Here is a 21,244-nt window from a genome sequence, read left to right as displayed (position 1 = left end):
CCATCAGTGTCTGATTTGTGACATCTCTCCTAAGAAGTTCAGTGTCCAGCACCTGTTTCCACCACTTAGTGTCCTTGGACCAGTTCCTTCACTTCTCTAAACACGGATATAGGGAGGGCATGTGTTGGGGTCACCACCTGCAGGGGTCTGTCCTGCAGACGCTGACTCAGCAACAGATAAATAAAGTACACTGACACCAGACATTATGCTTTGCCAGTTCTGCTGAGGGTCCCTGGCTTTACAGGCACCCTGGAGAGTGCTGTAAAGAGATAGCAGCCACTGGCCCCCCACCAGCCAGAGAAACTCGCATTTATTTAGTAAAGTTTAATTGACAAAGGCTTCACTCAGCATCGCTAGAGCTTAAAGATTAAAGCACAGGTTCTGATGCCCAAAGCAAACACCATTAGTGCATCATCTCCCTGGTCAACCTCCCCCCGAAAGGGCCCTCCAGCTCAAAGGTTAGTTTTAAGACCATATGAGTAAACAAGTTAGGTAAACTCCCCCACATACCCTAGCTATTTGCTTTACTTATTGACTAAATGTAAAGGGGATTTAGGCTGCCTTCAGCCAAGCACTATAGAAAAATCTTTAGGCCTTCCAAGAGAGTTTGAGACTATATTCTATAGCTTTCTCTAATATTTTTCCCCTACTATTTTTGCCACCACCCTGAATGAATTCCCACAGGCATGTCCACATGGTAGAGATGTGTTAAGGGTTATACTGAGATGATGAGTGTGTGAAGCCTGGTGAACAGAGGTGCTCAATATCTATTATTATTGAGTCAGAAGATTTCTCCTCTTTTTAAGTACATACTCAGTATTGAACCACTTGCAAAGTATAATATTTAGCACATTTTACTTTGTACTCTTGTATTTAATCACATTATTGTATTATATTTAAATGCAAAGCATTTAGAACTGTGCCTGTATTAGTTAGGGTTCACTAGAGAAACAGAACCAATAGGATAGCTAGACGGTTGGATGGACAGATAGACAGACAGATAGTAGACAGACAAACAGATAGAGATAGACAGATAATAGATAGAGAGAGAGAGAGAGAGAGATAAAAGGAGACTTATTATGGGAATTGGCTCATGCAATTGTGGAAGCTGAGAAGTCCCATGGTATGCTGTCCACAAGATGGAGAACCAGGGAAGCCAGTGACTTCACTCATTCCAAGTATGAAAGCCTGAGAACCAGGGGAGCTGACAGTGTAACTCTCAGGCCAAAACCGAAGGCTCAAGGACCTCAGGGGACCACAGCAAGTTTCCCAATCTGAAAACTGAAGATCCTGAATTTCTGAAGACCTAGAGTAGGAGAAGATAGGTGTCCCAGCTCCAGAATAGAGAGCAAAGCAATCTTTCCTCTGCCTTTTTGTTCTATCCGGGACCTCAAGCAATTGGGAGGTGCCCAACCACACTGAGGCTCTTCCTTGCTCAGTCTACTGATTCAAATGCCAGTTCTCTTCTGCTTTATTGGCCATCTGGGTATCCCTTAACCTAGTCAAGTTGACACCTAAAATTAATCATCACAGTGCCTAACAAATAATACATGCTCAATAAATATGATCTGTTACCACTACTGTAATGGACATCACTTTTTCTGCATTCACATCTTACCTACTAAATTAAGATCCATGGGACAGAGGGCCTGCTGTATATACTATTTCCTCTCAACCTGTGCCCACCAGTGCTAGGCACATAATAGTCACTTGAGCTTATGAAAAGGATTCTTGCCTACCTTATATCATTATGAACATGTATGTGATATGCCCAGCATTTTTAGTGAAAGTTGTATTTGTCATAAAGTTTTTTAGTGCTTACCTACTGCCTGTTTTATAGCTAGCTATTTTCATATCTTCCCCATTGGTCCATGACTGTCCTTTTGGCAAGGACTGAGTCTCCGTCATCTAAGACCCAGCTCAGTTTATTGTCTGTAGTTGAAACTGCATACACAGACAAGTATTTATATAAAATTAATGGTACTTCAACTTCAGAGCTACCCACTTGAAAGATCATCTCCTGAAGCCCTGGTTAATGAGTATACTCAATTCAGAAAGCAGAGAATGTTCACTACATGAGAAAAAATAGGCAGTAGTAAGCACTAAAAAACTTTATGACAAATACAGCTTTCACTAAAAATGCTGGGCATATCATATACATGTGATATTATGTGCCTAGCACTGGTGGGCACGGGTTGAGAGGAAATATGAGAATATATAGCAGAAGAGAACTTGCTTTACCAGTCTGTATTTCTCTACTGTGTAACTTGAGAAGAATTACACTTTGGATTTCTCGTTCTGTCTGTCTTCCTTTTACACTGGTGGTTCTCAACCAGGGAAGAGTTTACCTCCTAGGGAACATGTGGCAATGTCTGGAGGCATTTCTGGTTGTCACACTTGGTGGAAGGTGTTACTGGCTTCTAGTTACTACTAAGCCACCTGCAATACCTAAGACATCACCACAGCAAAGAATCATCTGACCAAAAATGTGAATAATATTGAGGTTGACAAGCCCTGCTTCGTGAGGGCAGGGCATAGAACATCTCATTTTCTGTTTTATTTCCAGCATCTGGCAGCGTGCCTGGCTTAGCCACAGGCCCCTAAGCAGGCTCACCTCCATTCTCCATCCCAATTGTAAACACTTCCATTTTCTGTATCTTTCCTTTCACGATGACAGCTGGAAGGTATGAAATAAGTCCCCGATATCATAAAGTTCCACCCAGAAAAAACTTAAAACCAATAAATAATAGGGAATATAAGCTAATGGATAGGAACTTTATAACTACTCTGAAGACATTTAATGGATACTCAAGGATTTATTGATTGCTTTCTTAAATGAATGTTGACTCAAGAACATTGGTCAGAAAGTTTGTCACTGACCTGAGCACAAAGAAGGTTGCAGTCACAAAGGAACAGCAAGAGCAAGAACTGTTTTTTGTTTTTTGTTTTTGAGATGGAGTTTCACTCTTATTGCCCAGGCTGGAGTACAATAGCGCAATCTTGGTTCACTACAACCTCCACCTCCCGGGTTCAAGTGATTCTCCTGCCTCAGCCTCCCGAGTAGCTGGGATTATAGGCATGCACCACCATGCCTGGCTGATTTTATATTTTTAGTGGAGATGGGGTTTTTCCATGTTGGTCAGGCTGGTCTCAAACTCCTGACCTCAGGTGATCCGCCCACCTTGGCCTCCCAAAGTTCTAAGATTACAGGTGTGAGTCGCCCTACCTGGCCTAAGAACTGCTCTTGAGAATGATCATGAAGGGTGAAAACACTCTGAGCTGCCACAACACCAACAATAGAAATGGTAATGACACTGATTTCTGCTGACTGCCTTTGGATCACCATGACTGGTCAGTCTGGGACATTCACTTGTCTTTCTTGTCTATAAAGCCTTGAGAACTGGACATTTTGGCAGTCTGGAAAAGGAGACTGGTGGACGAATTTCCTCTGTGGTGGGCTGATCTTAAGCAAACTCCTTTGATGTGTGATATGAGAGATACTGAAAGGCCAGATGGAGCAACCAGCTGAGTATCTGAAATTTCTACCATTTAACCACCAACAGATCATTGTTCTATAATTGATTTATAATTGTCTGTTGATTTATAATGGTGATAAAGGTGTGGAGACATTGGTATTCTTATATCCTCTCTGGAGCATTTTTAGAGAGTGATTTTGTAATAGGTTATTTTGTTTGTTTGTTTTATAGAGATGAGGTCTCTCTCTATTGCCCAGGCTGTTCTCAAACTCCTGAGCTCAAGTTATCCTCCTACCTCAGCTTCCCAAAGTGCTGGGATTATAGGTGTGAGCCATCATGCCTGGCCTAGGTTTTAAAATATAAATTTATTTTAAGAAAATGTTATAAGTTTTGTAACAGTTGTCAACATCAAAATGGAGTCACTAATGTCAAGAAAACCCTGATAAACAGAGCTGGGGAAGGCTGTGAAAAGAGGGCTATCATGTATGCCTGATAGCAAAAAAAGACAACAAAAACCACAACCTTGGACTAAAGGCCATCACAACCTTACGTAAAAAAATACTTCTGCAAGGACATCAACCCAGCAATTTCCTGTGTACTCTCGATGAGGCATAACCCTTGTTATTAATCTTTGCAGCCAAGGATAATTATTTCAAAACAATTATGTAATTTTTTCCTTTAAAAATCTTTGTCTTCCTTCGCCTCCCTGAAAATGTACATAGTTTACTTTACTATGACTCATGTATTCCCATTGTAATGTTTTATTCCAATATATTTCTTGTAGAGAGCCTCTCTTTGTTATTTAGGTTGACAGTTTGAAAATGTGGATAATAAGGAAAAGTCACTGAAACTTTTGCTCATTATAACAAAACTTTAGAAACATTTAAATATCTTTCAAGAATAGACTCTTGGGGACCGGACGCAGTGGCTCACGCCTGTAATCCCAGCACTTTGGGAGGCCAAGGCGGGTGGATCACGAGGTCAAGAGATCGAGACCATCCTGATCAACAAGGTGAAACCCCGTCTCTACTAAAAAATACAAAAATTAGCTGGGCATGGTGGCACACGCCTGTAGTCCCAGCTACTCGGGAGGCTGAGGTAGGAGAATTGCTTGAACCCAGGAGGTGGAGGTTGCAGTGAGCCGAGATCTCACCATTGCACTCCAGCCTGGGTAACGAGCAAAACTCCGTCTCAAAAAAAAGAATAATAGACTCAGAATAAATTGAGCTACACACATATGGGTTTGCACACACCTATATACATACAGATGAACACGCACACTGGAATACAAAGAAACCATGTCTATAGTATATTGTTAAGTTTTTAAAAAACAAATTGTAAAGCTCCTGTAGAGTTGATCTTATTTTATTAAATACTATACATATGTGCATATAGGCCTAAAGCTATGTCTAAAAGGCATGTCATGAAAATGTGAACTTCAGTTAACTCTGCATGATAGAATGAGTCCATTTTTGGTTTCTTCTCTATACTTCCCTATATAGTTTGAATTGTTTAGAAAAGCATATGGCATGTTTACAGAAGCAATACAATAATTTTTACATAAAATATAATGTTATATCTGTTATTAATCTCCTTTCAAGAAAATGGTATTGCTGCAAAGACAGTCATGCTTTGGTAAGTGCAAATTAGTCAGATTGATCCATTGACATCTTAGAAGGAAGACATCAGCAACCCAAAGGGAAAGGATACAGGAGACATCCTATGTGGCTTTGCTACACACAGCCTGAAGATGTCCAGCTATCACTTCTTTTCATCAGATCAGATGACCCTAACTCATCTTCCCTCCCATTCTAACCCCAAAACTGATTCAAAACCTACATTCTCTGCCATGTTGGTAAACATCTTTGTCATCCAAGCAAAATGGCCAGAAATCATCTTTGACTTCTCTTCTTTTTGACTCTTCTTTTTTCCTACCTTCTCCTTCAGTCTGTCTCCAACTTTTCATCTACCTTTCATTTTTACTGATACTACCTTAGCTTTGTAACCTCATCACTTCTAACCTTGATTTTTGTCGGCATCCTACCTGGCCTCACTCCTGCTAACCACTGGTTGGTCTCCCTTCCTGCAGTCAAAGCAATTGTCCTAAATATTGTGATAGTGGTGGCACTCTGTCTTCAAAAATCTGCCAGTAGTTCTCTATTTTCTGTGCTGCACAGGATAAACTTTCAGTACTCCCAAATATCACATCCACTCACCCGCTTCTGAGCTTTTTGCACATGGCATCCCTTTTCTGGAATGCTCTTATTCCTGTAGACCCGATACTTCACCTGGCTAACTTCCACTTATCCCACAGCATCTCTGCTTAGTCATCACTTCCTCTCAGAAGTCCTTCGGAATGGCATATGACTATATCTAGCTACCTATAGATGGATATCTTCATGTGCTTCCATAGTACCCTTATCATAGTACTTAGTATGTTGGTTTATAATTATCTGTTGATTGCCTAGATCCACACATGATCTGTCAGGACAAGAACTGTGTCTAATTCACTGCTGTGTCCCCAGCATTTTGCACAATTCCTGCACATTTAAAATCACTGAATGAATGTGCTACAGAAATGGTTAATTTCCATCCAAAATTGGTTCCCGTTATTTTGCTAGATGTTGCTATATCTGATGTAGCACCTGGAACCATGGCTGCTCTGCCATCACCAGGGGAGTTCACCTGAGAAGACAGAGTACGCAAAAGATAAAAAGTATTGGGACTTTCAAAGTGTCACTGAGCCAACGAATTAACCAACTCTTTGTTAATCTGTATTCAGACTTCTTTTTTGTTTTGGACAGGGTCTCTCTATCACCCAGGCTGGAGAATAGTGGTGCTATCCATAGCTCACTGCAGCCTCAACCTCCTGGGTTAAAGCAATCTTCCCACCTCAGCCTCCTGAGTAGCTACAAATACAGGTGCATGCCATCACACCCAGCTAATTTTTATTTTTTGTAGAGACAGGGGTTCACCACTTTGTCCAGGCTGGTCTTGAACTCCTGGGCTCAAGTAATTCTCCCGCCTTGGCCTCCCAATGTGCTGGGAGTTCAGGTATGAGCCACTGTGCCCAGCCCAGGCTTCTTGTTGTATGAGATAACAAGCACCTTTGTTGTCGCAGCTGTTTGAGTCAGGGTTTTCTGTTACATGCAGTCAGAATCATCACACATGAGAAAATGAGTGAACGAATGAATGACACTCCACTAGCATAAGGAAGCCAACTCCCTTAGTATCAACTTAAAGTCTTGCCTGGGAGACTTTTAAAACTCCTTGAGAAACTTAAGGCAACAAGACAATAAAACCTTAATTATCTGGAAGTTTCTTTACTTTAATTTTCTGAATAATTGGCTTTTACATGAAAGCTACACTTTGTAAGTAAAAAGAATCCTCTGCTAGGGCTTTATTACTTCATTTTATTTATTTTATTTATTTTTTTGAAACGGAGTCTTGCTCTGTCACCCAGGCTAGAGTGCAATGGCTAGATCTTGGCTCACTGCAACCTCTGCCTCCCAGGTTCAAGCAATTCTCCTGTTTCAGCCTCCTGAGTAGCTGGGATTATAGGCGTGTACCACCACGTCCAGCTAATTTTTGTATTTTTAGTAGAGATGGGGTTTCACCATGTTGGCCAGGCTGGTCTCAAACTCCTGATCTCAAGTGACCCGCCTACCTGGGCCTCCCAAAGTGCCGGGATTACAGGCATGAGCCACTGAGCTGGCCTGTTAGGGCTTTATTTTAAGAACAAAGGTAATATTCTTAAAGAAGTTCCAGGGTTAATACTCAGTCCAATCTCCTAAGTTTTAGCATGCATAAGAGTAACTTAGACACCTTCTTAAAAAGTAGATTCCTGGTCCCATCTCTGGAGATTTAGATTCAGTGGGATATGGTAGAGTCTAGGAGTCTGCATTTTAGCAAGCATTCCGATGCAGTTGGTCTGCAAATCACACTTCAACAAACCCCTATTCTAAAACTTCTACTTCATATCTATGGAATGGAACCACATGAATGGCCCCCATCTGCTGGATCTTTCCATCATTTGAATCTGCTCCCTTGATTATTGTGTGAAGTGTGGCCTGAAGACCAACTGCATCAGAATTCTCTATTCACCAGAATAAGATACTGATCAGATAAGTCACTTAAACTGAGTCTAAATGTCTCCATTTATTAAAAATAACACATATTAATAATTCCCTGCATTGCCACTCCTCAGACTGGTTGTAAAGATCAAATGATCTCAGTAGCTGCACTGTACAAATATAAGAAAATGCAATTTGTTAGGACTCTGGTGTTTATCGTGCTCTTTAATTGAAGAAAAAAAACCTGTTCTTTAGACTCTATTTATTAAGAAAGAAATAGAGACTCATATTGCAGAACGATTGCTACATGGTCAAACTATAAAAGTGGTTTTGCTTAATCTCTAGTTAACCTAAAAAGTTGTTGCCCAGACATCCTCTTCCTAAGCATTCTGACTGTTTGCATGTTTCATCAACCATGTAAGTAATGTATGAGTAGATTCCCTAAGGGAGTTGCTTTGACTCCAGCAAAAATTAGTGGGTCCAAGGTTATATATCATATGTTATCCATTCATATAACCTAGAAAAAAAACTATAGTGACAGAACAGGGCAGTGCTTGCCAGGGGCTAGGAGGTGGGGGAGAGTATGACTGCAAAGGGGCAGCAGAGGCCGTTTTTTGGGGTGGTGGAACTATTCTGTATCCTCATTGTGGTAGTTGTTACAGGAATCCTCTTCATGCTAAAATTCATCAACTATACAAAGATTAAGCAGTTTTACTATATGTTAACTTTAAAAAATTAATTAATTAATTAATTAATTGGCCCAACTCAAAGTGACTGTTTTCCTTACCTGGATAAAACAACCTAAAGGATTAGAGTTTGTGGAGAGAGAAAAGAAGAATCAGAAATATGAAGAGGGTAGGCAGGAAGAGAGAATGAGAAACGTGCACACTGTTGTTCTGAGTACTTTTGTTGTTGTTGAGATAGCCTATTGCTGAGGCTAGTATGCAGTGGTGTGATCATGGCTCACTGCAGCCTTGACCTCCCAGGCTCAAGTGACCCTCCCATCTCAACCTCCTGAGTAGCTGAGACTACAAGTGCATGCCACCATGCCCAGCTTTTTTTTCCTCCTTCTTCTTCTTCTTGTTTGTTTGTTTTTTGTAGACACAGGGTCTTGCTATGTTGCCCAGGCCAGTCTTAAACTCCTGGGCTCAAGCAATCTGCCCCTATTGGCCTCTCAAAGTGCTGAGATTACAGGCATGAACCACCACACCCAGCCTGAGTACTTTTTTATTCCTTTCCTTTTGGGGGAGCTGTTTCCTAAAGATCAGTTTTATCTACTTTTTGGGACTCCCTCCTTCTCTTCTGAAGTATAAAACTATTCTGACTAATCAGTAATTTCTACTGTTTCTCCTACACAACACTCAACACTTCAGTTAACGTTTAGGTTGAATTTCACTTTCCAGATTACCTCATACCCCCAAAATAATCAGAATGGTTAAGCTTCTAAAGCAAAGCCCTCTCTAACAGATTCAGACAGAACCTGAGAGAGGCATTTTCACATCGGCTTTCCTCTTCCTACTTCACCGTCCCCCTGTTGATTGGATCTTCTAGAGATGTAATACAAGACAAATCTGGAATTTAAATCTGTAATTTAAAAAGTGAATAAAGCAGGTGAAATTAATTCTAACATTATATTTTATTTAACTCCATATATCAAAATGTTATTTCAACATGTCATTAACATAAAAATTACTAATGAGCTATTTTGCATTCTTTCTTTGTACTAAGTCTTTGAAATCCAGTGTGTGTTTTACTCTTAAAGGGCATTTCAGTTTGGACTAGCCACATACCATTAGCTCATAGCTGTTGCATAAGACAGTACAGGTCCAGGCTATTTACTTTTGAAGTCCAGTGCAAACAACCTCTCATTCTTTGCACTTTGATAACTTGAATATTTGAGCCTACAATCTTCATTCATTCATTGGTCAACAGCCACTGGAGTGTTTACAGTGCACAAAGCACTGTGCTTTCAGAAGATAGCAGGACAAAAGTGAACAAGACATTGTTTGCCCTAAGGCTCAGTCTGTGGGGGTGAGAGGCACATAAAGAGACAATTATAAAATAACATGAAAGAACGGTGACAGAGAAGCACACTATTTAACGAGCACCTGGATGGGGAGGGAAGTGCTATAAATCTTTTAGAGGTGGCCCTGAGCTGGCTTCAGAATGTGTGACGTGAACTCTGAGAAGGGGACGGAAAGGGCATTCAGAGGTACTAGCTTGACCAGCAGCACGCAAATGAGAAATGGTAAGGCTCAGGGAGACTCCTAAGAGTGCATGTCGGCCGGGCGAGGTGGCTCATGCCTGTAATCCCAGCACTTTGTTTGGGAGGCCGAGGCGGGAGGATCACGAGGTCAGGAGATCGAGACCATCCTAGCTAACACGGTGAAACCCCGTGTCTACTAAAAACACACAAACACAAAATCAGCCGGTCGTGGTGGTATGTGCCTGCAGTCCCAGCTACTCGTGAAGCTCAGGCAGGAGAATCGCTGAACCTGGGAGGCAGAGGTTGCAGTGAGCCGAGATCGCGCCACTGCACTCCAGCCTGGGCGACAGAGCAAGACTCTGACTCAAAAAAAAAAAAAAAAAAAAAGTGCATGTCAGGGCAGAGATGAATGGAGAGCGAACTGGACAGATACGCAAGGCCAGAGAAGAGCCTAGTATGTCCTGTTTCCTTTCTAAACTAAAACATCTCGAAAACTTCCTAAAATTCCAGATGAAATGCAAATAGCGCTCTATTTCAGCTTTTGCTGGTAACCGTGGCAGCTCTCCTACACTGGTTGCTGAGTGAGGGCAGGGCCATGTTTTGCTCACCACCCTACTGGAGGCACAGAGGGGGCCTGGAGGGTTTACTCGGGCTGAAATACCTGCCTTCATTCTTTCTCCTCCGGGCCTCCCATCTGCCTCAGTGAACTGGAAAAAGTGGAAAAGACAGCCATAGGATTCCACGCTTCCAGTGGCCTGTGGAGTTCACAAAAAGGTCTTCACCTTTCTGAGCTGCTCCCAAGTGTTTACAATGAAGCTCACCACTCCCTACCGTCCAGGACTGTTGTGTAGCTCAAATGAATTCGTGGAAAGCGCCTCCCAAAATGAAAAGGTGCCCCTGCTTGCCTTGTGCACACGGAGTGCCAGGTTTCCACCCTCTGCGCCTGGGAACCGCCAGCCGGGCCACAGGGTGACTTTCTCAGGACCCGGGCGCCTACTAGCCCTCGGGCGGAAACCCAATGCAAACCGCTTAAGGCGCGTCTGGAGGAGTCGCCCCCTAAGGAGGAGTCGCCCCCTAAGGAGGAGTGGAGCGGACGGCCCCGCAGCCCCGAGGACCGGGAGCCCTGAGTCCCCGCCGCCCGCGCCCGGAAACCCCGGTGTCGCAGAACGCAGCAGACCCCACCAGAACCCACCCCGGCACCTCCGCCTTGCGCGGCGGCGGGGAGAAAAGGGTGGAGCGACCCGACTCCCTCAGCCAATGAAAACCGCGGGTTCCTGGTCCGATCGCCAGCGCGGCTCGCCATTGGTCGCTACCCGGGTCTCGGCCCACCGAACCTAGACGACCTGAGCCAATCGCGAGGCGGCGGGCGATTACCGCTCCCCTGGCGGCGGGCAGCGGGCGTAGAGCGGGCCAGGCGCGGAGCTGTTTGCGGTGACTGGCGGCGAGAGTCTGCAGCCCTCCCCGCGCGGCGTCCCACCATGGAGCCCACAGTGTCGCTGGCCGTGTGTGCGCTGCTCTTCCTGCTGTGGGTGCGCGTGAAGGGACTGGAGTTCGTGCTCATCCACCAGCGCTGGGTGTTCGTGTGCCTCTTCCTCTTGCCACTCTCGCTCATCTTCGACATCTACTACTACGTGCGCGCCTGGGTGGTGTTCAAGCTCAACAGCGCGCCGCGCCTGCACGAGGAGCGCGTGCGGGACATCCAGAAGCAGGTGAGCGGCACCGGGCGCGGCCGGGGCTCAGGGCCGCGGGCTCCCCGGTGCGGCGTGCGCGGGGATAGCGGGACGCGAGGCGGCGACGGGAGCTGCGGTGCGAGGATTCCCGGGGGCTGTGGGGAGCTGGCGTTGGAAGGGGGTTGGAACCAAACAAAAATGTGATGGGGGCGGGAGAACAGAATAGGCAAAGTACCTACTGTGTCCAGGGTATATTTACCTGGAGGGAGATGAAGGAGGAGAAGAGGGGAGGTAACTCAGGGGCACTCTCACCCGGCCCAAGCATTTCTGAGGAGGAAAGGCTTCCGGGAGGTGGAGCTGGATCTAGAGATTGGGAAGTTGGGGAAATGACTGGGGGAAGGTGTTTGGGTGGAGGGACTGGTGTGAGCAAAGGTTGGGAAGCCGGCAAGTGCAAGACAGGAGCGGGAGAAGGTCGGACAGTCTGTTTGGTGCTAGGCTGGAGAGGGGCCTTGATGCCAAGGCCGAGTTTGGAGTTTATTTTGTAGCAGCAAGACGCTTTTGATTGGATTTAGGTTAGAAGACTAAAGCAAGAAGGTAAACCCAGCCCAGAAGCCAGAGGGAAGAGCCTCACAGCCTCTGGTGACGGAGGGCTCACTCCTTGACAAAGGCAGTCGGTCCATCTTCCAGTTCCTCAGCCACCCACGGAACCGGTGACCTGCTGTGGCTCACAGTGGAGCCTCCTCCGCATCGAGGGCTGGCATGGGCCTGGGGCCTGGGCGGTTTCTTGACTCCCTCTGCCCCTCTTGATGTTCCTCTCTTGCTGGCATCAGGTTGCAGAGAGCTTCTGTTTCCTGCTGCCGCCCTCCTGTAGGTGTAGCAGCCTCCATATTCTGCTTGCGCTGCTTGCCAAAGAGCATGAAGATGGATGCGGAGAGACGTTCCCATGAGGCAGAAGACCTTGGCCCGATGGGGAACGCAGTGTCTGGAAATGCTTTGCCCTGTAGCTCTGGGTTTTGCTGGTCACAGTCATGGCTCCAGAGCCTCTGCCTGTCCTCCCTCCCCGCCTGCACCCTGCTTCCTAGCTCTTATCTCGAGTTCAAATTCTCCATTTACCTGCTTGTCTCCCCCATCAGACTGTGAGTTCCTAGAATGCAGGGACTGTTATGTGACTTGCCTCTGGCCCATAGGGCCTGGCTCAAAACAGCCTATCGAGTGTTTATTAATCTCAGCTAAGCCACAAGATTCACTGTGAGCAGGAAGACAAGGGCCCAGCTGGACTAGCCTCTACCCTCGACCTGCCATGTGCCATTGCCATCCTCACAGCAACCCTGGTAGATCTTGTGCCTATTTTACAAACAGAGAAAACTGAGTTTCAGAGTGCGAGTCATGTGCGCAGGAAGATGTAGTCAGTAAATGGGACTGGAACCCAGATTAGCTTGATTTCAGAGCCTGAATTCTGACATTTCTTCTTTCCCACTCTTTCCCTTCCCCTGGTAGGTCTGGTTCAGTTGCCTCACACCTGGCTTGTAGTAGCTGTCTGACCCAGTTGCCCTTTTTTCCAGGCCCTCTCTTTGACCTCCAGCTTAAATGCAGCACCCCTAATCACTCCCTCCCGTCTTTGGGCTTGTGTCAAACTCAGTGGCTGTAGATTCAGGCAGGGACAAGGCCTGGTTGGTCAGGGAATCCCACCTCTCATCCCTTTCCCCCCAAATCACAGGAAGCTCTTAATACCTGCTCCCTTCCGGCTCTGTGGCCTCTGATCAAAGGAAAGCCCTTCCCTGGGTTGTGCTGTTTGCCCAGCTAGCTCCAGTGCAGCCTTCTCCAGGTGACCTGACAGTATTTGACCAGATCTTTGGTTGCAAATGAAAAAAGCTCAATTCAAACTGACTTGAGCAAAAAGAGATTTTATTGGCTCATGTCCTGGAAAGTCTGGGAGTATAACTGGATCAGGCATGGCTGGATCCAGGATCCTTTGTCCCCCATCTCCATCTGTCCATCCCTCTGCCATCTCTTGGCCCTACTTTTTTTCTTTTTCTTGAGACAGTCTTGCTCTGTTACCCAGGCTGGAGTGCAGTGGCATGATCTCGGCTCACTGCAAACTTCACCTTCCAGGTTCAAGCAATTCTCTGCCTCAGCCTCCTGAATAGCTAGAGTTACAGGCGCCTGCCACCGTGCCTGGCTAATTTTTGTATTTTTAGTAGAGACGGGGTTTCACCCTCTTAGCCAGGCCGGTCTTGAACTCCTGACCTTCTGATCCACTCACCTTGGCCTCCCAAAGTGCTGGGATTACAGGCATGAGCCACCGCGCCTGGCCTTGGCCTTGCTTTTCTAGGTTGACTTCATTCTCTGGAGCCTCTCTTCCTGCAGAGGCCCCAACAGTTTCTTGCTCATATCCAACCAGCTTCGTGACCCCACTAAAGAGAGAGTGGCCATCCTGGAACTGGTCTCATTTTCTTGACTTGGGTCATAGGTCCATCCTTTAACATGTCTCTTTGGCCAGAAGGATAGAATCAGACCTCAGTCATGTGCCCACCTCCTGGGTTAGGTGAGTAGAATCAGTCTCACTTGGACCAAAGGAAGATTGGGATTGTTAGAAGCAGATGAAGAGGAAGTGGATGGTCACAGGTCAAAACAACAAATATCCACCTCCCTTGCATTAGTTTATCTCAGGAGAAAGGAAACACTTCCTCCTGCGTTTCTGATGGGCTTGTCATCTGTGGGCCATTTAGTCTATATTTTGTGGTCTGGTCAGTTACTTTAGAGGTTTCGTAAAACCTCTTCCTTCCATTAGCTTGGTGGTCCTTCCCTGCTTCTCCTCTCCAAAGTGATACATGAGTTAACATATACAAATGTTTAAAGAGGCCTTGGCATGTGATAAGCTGCCATACCTGTTAGCTGTTACCCTGTGGACTGTTACCACAACCCCATCTATCCTTCCTGTCCTGAAGTCAAACAAGCCCTGTTTATGAATCTGAGCTCTGCCATTTACAAATTGTGTGACTTTGGACAAGTTCTATTGCTTTTGAGTTTCCTCATCTGCAAAAGGATGTCGTCATCCTAACTTCCTGGGACTGTTGTAGGAATTAAACAAGACAGTGGGCAGTAGATGCCTAGTGTATTGGGAATACCCAGTAAATGGTCATCATTTTTATAATTGCTATTATCACCGTGACAAAAACCTTCTCTGAACTTCCCAGTTAGAATTAGTGTTTTTAGAATGCTTTGATCCTCTGTTCTAGATCTTTCTTCATTCTGCTTTGTGGTATAGCAGTATGTTGGCTTTTCTGTCAGCCTTGCTAGCCAAGGAGGTGCCAGAGGGTAGGGCCAGCAAGACTTTTCATTGTTCTTTTTCTCCCGTGCCTGATGGAGGCGTCATTCCCAGCTCCGCCTCAATAAAAGCAGGGCTGCAGGCTGCTCTGGGGATCCCCAGTGGGGCCAGCTCAGCCTCTGTCCTGTGGTTGCAGGTACGGGAATGGAAGGAGCAGGGCAGCAAGACCTTCATGTGCACAGGACGCCCCGGCTGGCTCACCGTCTCGCTGCGTGTCGGGAAGTACAAGAAGACACACAAAAACATCATGATCAACCTGATGGACATTCTGGAAGTGGACACCAAGAAACAGGTGAGAATAGCATTGTTCTGGGCTCTGGGAGCAGGTTGGGGACTGCCCCTGGTGCAGGTGACTCATAGGGAAATGATTTTAGCCAAGGGCATCCCAGAGTGGATAGGATCAATGCCCACAGTCATAGAAGATTCTGCCTGCCATTGCTGTCCTCAGGCCTCACAGGCACTGGGGGAGAGATGGGTCATAACCCCATCTCAGAGGTGGACAAACCAAGAGCTCAGGGGACCCTTCGATTGTCTGTGTTTCCACAGGAAGTCAGGAATGGGGAACTCATGGGCAAAAATGAGAGACAAAAAAGGAACCTACTTATCCCTTCCTGATAAGGAAGTGTGCTGGTGAAAAATGGGCCTCAGAAGTGACTGGGAGGCATGGGTCTTGTTCCAAGCTTCCTGGAGACCCTCTTGTTTAATAGCCTTCAAGATGTGCATACTTTTGGGCCCATCTAGTAATTTTACTTCTCGAAACCTGGCCTAAGGAAAAAGGAAATCGACTTCAATATAATTAAAGATACCCAACACACAGAGATTGTATCACAGCTTTATTTCTAATTGACAACAACACAATATCCAATAATAGGAGAGTCATTAAATATGGCATATCTACTTGATAGCATTTTGTTGTTTTTGTGGGACCTTGGCCAAGTTACTTAATCTCTCTGTGCCATTTTTTAAAAATAGCTTTATTGACGTATTTAAGTGTGGTAAAAAGGCTGGGTGCGGTGGCTTATGCCTGTAATTCCAGCACTTTGGGAGGCTGAGGCGGGTGGATCACAAGGTCAGAAGTTCAAGACCAGCCTGGCCAACATAGTGAAACCCTATCTCTACTTTAAAAAAAAAAAAAAAAATTAGCCGGGTGTGGTGGCACATGCCTGTAGCTACTTAGGAGGCTGAGGTGGGTGAATTGTTTGAACCCGGGAGGCAGAGGTAGCAGTGAGCCGACACCATGCCATTACACTCCAGCCTGGGTGACAGAGTGAGACTCTGTCTCAAAAAAAAAAAAAGTGTGATAAAACCATTACCGCCATCAAGACAACAAACATATCCATCACACCCCAAAATTTCCTCATGCTCCTGAGTAATCCCTTCCTCCAGCCTCTAGCCCTGCCTCTTCCCCTACCTGCTCACCACAGCGTTAGGCAAACAATGACCTTTCTGCCACTATAAATTAGTTCGATTCTAGAGTTTTATATAAATGGAATCATATAGTACTTCTTGTTTGTCTAGCTTTTTTCACTCAACATCTTTATTTGGAGATTCATCCTTGTTGAAGCGTGTGTCAATAGAACGTTCTCTTTTACTGCTGAGTCATATTCTATTGTGTGCAGTTGGTTTATCCATTCACCTACTGATGGACATTTTGGCTGGCTCCAGTTTGGGGCAATTACAAATAAAGTGGAACATTTGTGAGCAGTCTTTGTGTGGACATATGTCTTCCTTTCTCTTGGGCAAATATCAAGGAGTGGAATGACTAGATCATATGGTGGGTGTACATTTAACTTTTTAAGTAACTACCAAATTTTTTTTTTCAAAGTGATTGTAGCATTTACATTTCCACCAGCAGTGTGAGTGTTTTTCTTGTTCCACATTGTAATAAACTTGGTATGGTTAGTCTTAATTTTAGCCATTCTAACAGGCATGTAGTAGCTTTTCATTGTAATTTTAATTTGCATTTCCCTAGTGACTAATGATCTTTTCACATGCATGTTTGCTATTTGTACATCTTCTTTGGTGAAGCCTGATCAAATCTTTTGCCAATTAAAAAAAATCACATTGTTTTCTTATATATTCTGGAAACATCTTTTTTTTTTTTTTAACTTTTAAGTTCAGTGGTACCTGTGCAGGTTTGTTATATAGGTAAACTTGTGTCATGGGGTGTGTTGTACAGATTATTTCATCACCCAGGTATTAAGCCTATTACCTATTAGTTATTTTTCCTGATCCTCTCCCTCCTGCCTCCCTCCACCCTCTGATAGGCCCCAGTGTCTGTTGTTCCCCTGTATATATCCATGTGTTCTCATCACTTAGCTCCCACTTATAAGTGAGAACATGAGGTATTTGGTTTTCTGTTCCTGCATTAGTTTGCTAAGGATAATGGCTTCCAGCTTCATCCGTGTTCTTGCAAAGGAACATGGCTGCATAGTATTCCGTAGTATACATGTACCACATTTTCTTTATCCAGTCTACCATTGATGGGCATTTAGGTTGATTCCATGTCTTTGCTATTGTGAATTGTGCTGCAGTGAACATACACATGCATGTGTCTTTATGATAGGATGATTTATATTACTTTGGGTATATACCCAGTAATGAGATTGCTGGGTTGAATGCTATTTCTGTTTTTTGGTCTTTAAGGTATCACCACACTGTCTTCCACATGGTTGAACTAATTTACACTCCCACCAGCAGTGTATAAATGTGCCTTTTTCTCTGCGACCTTGCCACCATCTGTTATTTTTTGACGTTTTAGTAATAGCCATTCTGACTGTGTCAGATGGTATTTCATTGTGATTCTGATTTGCATTCCTTTAATTATCAGTAATGTTGAGCTTTTTTCATGTGTTTCTTGGCCACATGCTTGTCTTTTCAAAAGTGTCTGTTCATGTCCTTTGCCTACTTTTTAATGGGCAATGCTGGACATTATACCTTGAAACAATACCCTTTATTAGATTCATGAGTTGCAAATATTTTCTCCCAGTCTATGGCTTCTCTTTTGAAAATCAGAAGTTTTATTTATTTTTTCTTTTTATGACAGAGTTTCACTCTGTCGCCCAGACTGGAGTGCAGTGGTGCAATCTCAGTTCACTGCAGCCTCCACCTCCCAGTTTCCAGTGAGTCTCCTGACTCAGCCTCCTGTATAGCTGGGATTACAGGCATATGCCACCATGCCCGGCTAATTTTTTGTATTTTTAGTAGAGACGGGATTTCACCATGTTGGCCAGGCTGGTCTCAAACTCCTGACCTCAGGTGATCCTGCCCACGTTGGCCTCCCATAGTGCTAGGATTAAAGGCATGGGCCACTGCGCGTGGCCAAGCCAAAAGTTTTCATTTTTAAAGTCTAATTGTTATACATTGTGGGGTTTTTTTGGTTTGTTTATATTTTTGATTTTTGAGACAGAGTCTTGCTCTGTCGCCCAGGATGGAGTGCAGTGGCGCTGTCTCAGCTCTCGGCAACTTCCTCCTCCTGGTTTCAAGCAATTCTTGTGCCTTGGCCTCCCGAGTAGCTGGGATTACAGGTGCACACCACCACACCCGGCTAATTTTTGTATTTTTAACAGAGAGGGGGTTTTACCACATTGGCCAGGCTGGTTTCGAACTCCTGGCCTCAAATGATCCACCTATCTTGGCTTCCCAGACTGCTGGGATTATAGGCGTGAGTCACTGTGCCTGGCCTACGTTGTGTTTTTGATGTCTTATTTAGCAAATCCTTGCCTAATCCAGTGTCAGAAAGGCTTTCTTCTATATTTTCTTCTAGAAGTTTTATAGAAACCTTAAAGTGATGCTCTCTGGACCTGGTTTTCTTTGTGAGCAAGTTTTTAAGCATAAATTCAATTTCTTTAATAGATATTGGGCTCTTCAGTTTATTTCTTCTTGGGTTAGCTTTGTGTCTCCAAGGTATTTCTCCATTTCACTAAGTTGTATAATTTATTGACATAAAGTTGTTCACAATACTTCCTGCAGACATCTGTAGCTTTGTCAAGTCTTTCGTTGTTGATATTGGCATTTTGTTTCTGTTCTCTTTTCCTCCTGAACAGTCTGACTAAAGGCTATCGAATTTTACTGATCTCAAAAACTAGCTTTTATTTCATTGATTTTTCTCTTTTTGTGTGTGTATTTTGTTTGCAATTTCATTGATTTCTGCCTTGATCTTGTTTTTTTTTGAGATGGAGTCTTGCTCTGACATCCAGGCTGGAGTACAGTGGTGTGATCTTGGCTCACTGCAGCCTCTGCCTCCTGGGTTCCAGCAAGTTTCCTGCCTCAGCCTCCTGAGTAGCTGGGATTACAGGCCCATGCCACCACGCCCGCCTAATTTTTGTATTTTCAGTAGAGACGGGGTTTCACCATGTTGGCCAGGCTATTCTTGAACTCTTGACCTCAAGTGATCCGCCCACTTTGACCTCCCAAAGTACTGGGATTATAGGCGTGAGCCATCGTGCTTGGCCTCTGCTTTGGTCTATATTATTTCCTTTCTTTTCTTACTTTGGGTTTAATACTACTATTTTTCTAGTTTTTTAAGGTTAAAGTTTAAGTCATTGACTTAGACCTTTTTTTTCCTAATATAGATGTTTAGTGCTATAAATCTTTCCCTAAGCACTGTTTTAGAGGCAGCTCGCAAATTTCTATATGTTTTCTTTTCTTTTTTATTTCAGTCTAAAATGCTTTCTGATTTCCCTTTTGATGTCTGCTTTAACCCATGGAGTCTTTAAAAGCATGTTGATTTTTATAACTAGTTTTGAGCAATTTTATTAACATGCACCTTGGTATAGTTTTCTTCATAATTCTTGTTTGGAATTTATCATAATTTTTCATCAAATTAGGAAATTTTGGGGCCATTATTTCTTTATCTATTTTTCTGTCCCCTTTTTTTTTTCCTCTAGTTTGGGAACTGCTAGGGTATATATTAGGCCATTTCAAGTTGTTTTACAGCTCAGGTTACTGAGGTAGTGTTCATTAAAAAATTTTTTTTCTCTGGTGTTTCATTTTAGATGGCTTCTGTTGCTATGTATTTAAGTTAACTATTCTTTTCTTTTGCATTTTCTAATTTGCTGTTAGTGCCATCCAGTGTATCTTTTATTTCAGGCATTGTGATTTTCATTTCCAGAAGTTTGATTTGGATTTTTTTTTTGAAATGGAATCTCACTCTGTCTCCTAGGCTGAACTGGTGCAGTGGCATGATCTCAGCTCACTGCAACTTCTGCCTCCTGAGTTCAATGGATTCTCCTGTCTCAGCCTCCCAAGTAGCTGGGATTACAGATGCCTGTTACCAAGCCCGGATAATTTTTTTTGTATTTTTAGTAGAGACGAGGTTTCACCATGTTGGCCAGGCTGGTCTCAAACTTCTTATCTCAGGTGAATCGCCTGCCTTGGCCTCCCAAAGTGCTGGGATTACAGGTGTGAGCCACCATGCCTGGCCGTTCTTTTTAATATATTCCTAATGTCTCTTAAATGTTTGAATGTAGAGAATATGATTATTATAAATGTTTTGATGTTCCTGTTTGCTAATTCTGATATCTATGTCAGTTCTAAGTTCTATTTGCTTGATTGAGTTTTCTCCTTTCCTGCCTCTTTGTATACCTGGTAAAATTCTATTGGATTCTGACATTGTGACTTTCTGACATTTTACCTTTTGGGGAGCTGGGTGTTTTTGTGTTCCTATCAATTTTGAGTTTTGCTCTAGGAGGCAGCTAAGCTACTTGGAAATAGTTTGATGCCATTGGGTCTTGATTTTTTAGATGGGGCCAGGGCAGTATTTCATCTCGAGTTAATTATGAGGCAAGATCATTTTGAATATTCTATGCAGTGCCCTGTGAATTGTCAGGTTTTCCAGTCTGGCTTATGGGAACAGACACTGCCTCCTGCTCTGTGTGAGCCCCTGATACTATAACCTGTTATCGTTTCTGACAATTTTTTCCCTGGCTTCAGCCTCAGGTAATAGCCTCACGTGTATGTACTGATTAGTACTCAGTTGAATTCCCAAGGACGCCTTTTGCATTTCTTCAGTTTTGTCTCTGTGCAACTCTCTCCTTTCCAGTACTCTATCCTGCAAACTCTATTCACTTGGTCTCCTAGAGTTCTCACCTCCATCTTTTTTTTTTTTGGCGGGGGGAGGGGAGAAAGTCTCGCTCTGTTGTCCAGGCTGGAGTGCAATGGCATGATCTTGGCTCACTGTAACCTCAGCCTCCTGAGTAGCTGGAATTATAGGCGCCCGCCACCACACCCAGCTAATTTTTTGTATTTTTAGTAGAGGCAGGTTTTTGCCATGTTGTTGGGCTGGTCTTGAACTCCTGACCTCAGGTGATCCGTCCACCTCAGCCTCCCAAAGTGCTGAGATTACAGGCATGTGCCACCATGCCCAGCCTCACCCCCATCTTTTTAACTCTTAGAAAATCCAAAGTCCCCTGTGGACCCCACCTGGGTCTCCTTCCCTGTACTGCCTCACTCCAGTCAGTTACGTGGGCCATCCCTAGAGCTCACTTTTT

The 21,244-nt window shown here is 44.2% G+C and overlaps 1 protein-coding gene across 1 annotated transcript in view; it reads left to right on the top strand.

Annotated features, from left to right (window-relative positions):
- Positions 1-11,157: 11,157 nt before the first annotated feature.
- Positions 11,158-21,244, top strand: part of DHCR24 (24-dehydrocholesterol reductase) — a 33,697-nt gene continuing 23,610 nt past the window's right edge. Inside the window, exons 1-2 of the mRNA XM_064372396.1 lie at positions 11,158-11,464; positions 14,890-15,045. Coding sequence (XP_064228466.1) covers positions 11,234-11,464; positions 14,890-15,045 — 387 coding nt within the window. The 5' untranslated portion in view covers positions 11,158-11,233. The remainder of the gene's footprint in view (positions 11,465-14,889; positions 15,046-21,244) is intronic.

This window comes from Aotus nancymaae, unplaced genomic scaffold (assembly GCF_030222135.1).
Source record: "Aotus nancymaae isolate 86718 unplaced genomic scaffold, 86718_ANA_hifiasm-v0.15.2.pri h1tg000007l, whole genome shotgun sequence".
Lineage (NCBI taxonomy): Eukaryota > Metazoa > Chordata > Mammalia > Primates > Aotidae > Aotus > Aotus nancymaae.
Note: the sequence above shows the minus strand (reverse complement) of the source record. Positions and strands in the feature narration are given on the sequence as shown.